Source organism: Hevea brasiliensis, unplaced genomic scaffold (genome assembly GCF_030052815.1).
Source record: "Hevea brasiliensis isolate MT/VB/25A 57/8 unplaced genomic scaffold, ASM3005281v1 Scaf106, whole genome shotgun sequence".
NCBI lineage: Eukaryota > Viridiplantae > Streptophyta > Magnoliopsida > Malpighiales > Euphorbiaceae > Hevea > Hevea brasiliensis.
Window position 1 is genome coordinate 97963 of NW_026614593.1, and position 5850 is coordinate 103812.

A 5850-nucleotide genomic window follows, 5' to 3' on the forward strand; every position below is an offset into this window, starting at 1 on the left:
GAATTATTATATAAATTCTCTATTTTTATTGTCCGAGATAAATAAGCACAAGACTAAAGAACACACTCCTTACTAAAAAAAATTGTAAAATCTATTTTTAAAAAATTAATTTCTATACTTCTATTTCGTTTATTTTTAGTCTCTAATAATTTTAAATACTAATTTAAATTTCATTTAAAACTATAATTTAAAAAACATAATTATATAATTCTTTTATTTTTTACACTTTATATTTATAGAAATAATTTCTCCCTCCTTTAAATATATTAATTAAGAAAATATTTAAATTAGATGAAAAAAATTAAAGAGTCGATAAAAAAATATATGACTAATTAATATATTTTTTAATATAAAATAATCAAAAATATTAAAATAAAATTACTTAATAATTTTTTTTTAATTTTATCTTTATTTTCAAGATCAAGCTTCCATATGTGAATATAGATAGTAACGGATTAAATATTTATAGGTATCCAATCCAATCGAAACTTAATATAATAATTTTGAATAATATATAATAGAATTTGAGACGAGTTTGAGTTTGAAAAATAATATCTATTATATAATAGTTCAGATACTTATTGCTCGAATCCATTTTATATAAATAATTAATTAAATATAAAATATATATTTTTTATAATATATATTATATTTTAAATAAATAGAATTTAAATATTTTATAAAATTATTTATTTTTTAAAATATAAATATTATTAAAAATATTTTTTTATGTAAATTATTAATTAAATATATAAAATTAAATAGATTCAAGTATTATTCAAATAATAATAATTAGACTTGGGACGATTTTAAGATAATTAATAATTAATTTTAATTAGATTTGAAACAGATTTAAATAGTATGAATAGTAATTAAATTTGAATTTAAAAATAATTTTTTTTGTTGAAGATAAATACGTAGATACATAGCGTTTAGAGATAAAACTCGACATCTTATTAAAACTATTGGCAGATATGGCTCATTGACACTTAATCCATCCCTATCCCTATCACTGAAATTAGATTACAATAGAGTTGAGCTTGTTACTCACATAGGTTTTGAGTTATTAAGATTATTTTAATATAGAAAATTTTTTAAATTAGAGTTAGATTATTTTATGAGTTGAGTCATTAATTAAAATATTATATTTTAGAAATTAATTTTATTAATTAAAATTTTAAATTAAAATTTGAATTGATTGTCAATTTTCAAATAGATTGATGAATATGATTAGTAATATGATTGTCAATTCAAGCTTACTGTTAGCTTTGAAAACCTTATATTGATTCAAATTCTACTCTAGCATAGCATCCGTCATAATCCTAAATTTTTAGTGTCCTATTTAATTATTTTTCTTTAAATTTTATTTATTTCAAAAATATAATTTATATATAAAAATTATTTTTCATAAAAAATTATTTGTTAATAAATATTTTCTATAAAAATATTTTTTATTATTTAATTATATATTAAATTACTAATATATATTTATATACTGTACAAATAAGTATTTTCATATTTTGATGAAATTATTTGAAAAATAATTTTTTCTTTCAAAAATTAAAAGTTATTTGTCTTAAATATGATTTAAATTTTAGAAAATATTTTTCACACGAGCCTAAAGGGTCTATTTGTATAAGAGTGAGGGAGAGGTAAATAAAGATAAGAAATGATAAATAACTATTTTACCTCTGTTTGGAAAGATGTGAATTAATGGATAGTAAAGATAAGTAAGAGTAAGCTTTACCTAGGAATGAAAATTATTCGGTTCAAACCGAATAAACTGAACCGAGCCACCTTAATTCGGTAATTCAATTCAGTTTCTAAAATAATTTCATTCGGTTCGATTTTATATATAAAAATTTTAGTTATTTCAGTTTGGTTCAGTTTTGAAGATAAAAAATCTAATTAAATCGAACCGAACCGCCTTAATTCGGTAATTCGATTCGATTTTTAAGATAATTCTGTTCGGTTCGATTTTATATTATAAAAATTTTACTTATTTAAGTTCGGTTCGGTTTTGAAGATAAAAAATCCAATTAAACTAAACCGAACCAAATAGTTTTATTGATTTTTTAATTGATTTATTTTTATGAAAAATTTATTAATTATATATAATTTTATATATATATATATATATATATATATATATATATATATATATATATATATATATATAAATTGTTTAACTTCATTGATTAATAGTAATTAGGTTCAAATCAATGTCAAAATCAGATTAAATAACTTGAAAATTAAGTATAAATTAAAAAATAATTAAAAATCAAAACTGATTGGTTTAAACCGAACCGAACCGAAATAGAGTAGTACGATTCAATTTGATTTTTTATCTATTTCGGTTTGGTTCGGTTTCTAAAATATGTAATTTGATTTTTATGATTTGATTCAGTTTAGTTCAGTTCGATTTGAACCGAATGCTCACCCCTAGCTTTACCCTCCCTTGCCTTTCAATTTTTAATTTTTCTTACATCCCAATTTGGAATGTAAAGAGAGTTAAGGAGGGAGAGATGAAAATTATGAATATTTCTATTTATGCACCCTCTTAAATTTATCCCTCCTTTATTTCTTTCCAAATATAAGAAATATACATTACTTTTCTTTATCTTTTTATTAATTCTCTCTTTCATAAATATGAGATTTTTTTTAATTATAATCCTTCTTACCATTTCTGTTCTTTACCCTTACTTACTCTTTCACTACTTATACATCCCTCACCCTATCTAAACAGACTCTAAGTGACAGTAAATAGAGTTATTGCCTCGAGCTGTTGATTTTGTATTGCTTGCTACCTTGTTCCTCCGCAGTGGAATTTATGTATGAATCTATGGACAATTGTAATAGCTAAGGATGAATGAAGAATTACTATAATTTAGATTCGACAGTTAAATTAGAATTGTAACATTCTTTGAATAGGTAGAACTTGCGAGTTGCGATGTTGAGAATGAACTAAACTCCTTTTATTTATTTATTTATTTATTTATTAAATCCAATTTCGCCCAAAAGTAAGACTCGATTTTGATCAATACAGTTTTGACCGATTATTGCCTGGTTTCAATTCTGATTTGAACCGATCCAATTTCAATTCCAAACCGGGCCTTGACCATTTCTACTCTAATAGGAAGTTCAACCCTATGGCTAATGATAGGCACATCAGTTTACATTGCAAATTATTATTGGATTAATAAAAGAAGCATCAATTTAAGTAAAGAAAATGTAGAGAGTGAGAGAGAGAAACCACACATTTTTATACTATGAATCAATCAAAAAGAATCACTGAACCAATAAAAACATGGTATAACAAGCATGCAGATATCATAGCAATGCAAATGATTTGTACCATCATTAACATCTTTAAAACAAAGATTTGCATGGCTTTGTTGCCTTGTTGTTTGCACAACGTCTAGTATTCATACCAATTTAATGCGCACATGATAGAGCAACAAACTTAAACCCTAACATCCTACCATGTCAAATTATCCCTAATAAAAAAAATGATTTTGGCAGTTTGACAGCCAAAATGAAACAACAATCACACATTATGTCATGGTACTGCTGGGGCTCAAAAAATAGAAAAAAAAAAAAAAAAGGCCTAATACTGGTCATAAAATCACTTGATCAAACCAATACTGGCTTTGAGGTCACTTGGACTAATAAGTATATGAAAGATGTCTCCCTCTTAACCCATGTAAGATAAGAAACGTGGGATTATAAATAAAGTTGCACAAATCCATTGAAAATCAGATTAACGAATTCTTCCTAATTCTATAATTGAGCCATAATGGAATGACAGGCATTAAATCATGGGCAAGAGTTTAACAACAAAATTTGTTCAACATTTACCAATTCTGACATGTCGAGAAAAATTGAATGATTCAAAAACAAAAGCTTGCTAAGTTTTGATAACTGCAACTGCAGCTAACAGCCAAACATTCAGCTTATTTTCTAGTAAAACAAGAAAAATATCAAGTCTTCTGCAAAAAGGTAAGCTGTCTTTTGACCATATGCATGGCATCAGTACCTGTGCTCCAACTTCTCCTTTTCCTTATAGCGTTGCACATAACTGCATGGATTACAAGAAATGAAAGCGAAGAGAATCAGTTAGCTAGAACTTAAAAATTAACAAAAAAAGAAACTAAAGGCAACATGGATCGAACTGCACAAAGTTAAAGATTTCAAAGATAGGCAAACACAAAGATCAATAATATATTGGTAGTAATTTTTATAATTTAGGCACTGTTTGTTTCAGGGCAACAATTATTTTCTGTGAAAAACATTTTCCTGATTAATTATGGCACTGGATTTTTCTATTGTTTTAAGTACATTACTAGCTGCCCCCCCCCCCCCCCCTAAAAAAAATTAAAATTAAAAATTCACCCATAAATTTAATTTTTCAAAAGAAATTAATTTTGCCCCCTCAAATTTTTTAAACTAAAATTTTACCAAAAAATTTTAGTGTATTTTTTAAAAAAGTTATTATACGGCCCTCCAATGTATTTATTTTTGTTTTGATCTCTATATATATATATATATATATATATATATATATATATATATATATATATATATATATATATATATATATATATATATATATATATAAGACCATAAGAATGTCAGAAGTCCTTTTTTTTTTTTCCTCATTGTACTCGAACAAGACACAGATTACATAGTAAGGAAGAAAGCAAACAAATATGATGCATCTAAAATCGGAGCATAAAACCTGGATTACACTTCCCATAGAAAGCAAACAAATATGATGATCAAATATTGCAAGTTCCTCATAGATGATATGATAATTAGCGTTTCAAGAGTCACATTATGAGCAAGTACAGATAAACCTTGGGTCACAAAGAATTACCAAATATTCCAGCATACCATAATCCCAAATATTATGGATTGTGTTGAGTTTTGCGATTTGTGTGGGGAAATAAATGGAAGATAATACGGGTAATTGGTTGAATTATACACCCTGGGCAGAGCAGAAAAAACTGACTATAGCTATAGCCATAAACACTAGTTCAAGCAATCAAAAACCCATAATTAGATTTTGATAATCAAACCTAATTATCCCAAAACTTATAATCACTAACATCAAAGTAAAATGACACACAAGTTTGATACATCAATTTTATTGGGTTTTCTTCAATTTTCCACAAAACCCAAAATATAAAGCTTTTTACGAATAGAAATCTGATCTGATAAACATTAGGGTTTTCATATAAGAACCATGGTATTAAAATTAGAATAAAAAATAGCTACACAGATGTAACAAATAGAAGGAAAAAGAAGTACGTGTAGGTGCCGACAAGAGGGCTGAGAAGGAGGGTGGCGCTGATCCAGTTCTCGGAGACCTTGTGGTGAATCTTGGTGGGCAGATCCTTCCAAAGACCTGTCATTGTCTTCTGCTGGAATGGTGAAAGAGCGTATACCACCGCCTTCATTCTCACTGGTTGCTTCCCCATCTCTCTCTTCCTCTTCTTCTTCTTCTCCTTTCGATGGTTTCTTATCCCTGTGATTATCAATGGACGATTAAGCCATAACCCAGTTCCTTTTTTTCATATAAACAACTTGTTTATGAAGCAGCCATAGCAATCTGACCATTTCTGGATCCTAGTTTATCATGAAGCCCATTGGGCCACTGGACCTTCAAAAACTCTTGTTCTAATCTTTTTAAAAGATTTTCTATTACATTATTTTAATTTTTAAATTAAATATTTATATTAAATTTTATGTGAGATTAATTAAGGTATGTAAATAATTAAAATAATAAATATGCAAATCTCGATAGGTTGGAGCTATTACAAGTTAAACTTTATATGAAAATAAACTTTA

The 5850-nt window shown here is 26.1% G+C and overlaps 1 protein-coding gene across 1 annotated transcript; it reads right to left on the minus strand.

Moving 5' to 3' along the window:
* Positions 1–3760: 3760 nt before the first annotated feature.
* Positions 3761–5581, minus strand: LOC131169237 (cytochrome b-c1 complex subunit 8-like). The gene is made up of 2 exons (XM_058141487.1): positions 5311–5581; positions 3761–4078 (listed from the first exon to the last, which is right to left on the minus strand). Exons 1-2 carry the CDS (start codon positions 5478–5480, stop codon positions 4030–4032), a joined length of 219 nt encoding a protein of 72 aa, XP_057997470.1. The 5' UTR covers positions 5481–5581; the 3' UTR covers positions 3761–4029.
* Between the last annotated feature and the right edge of the window lie 269 nt (positions 5582–5850).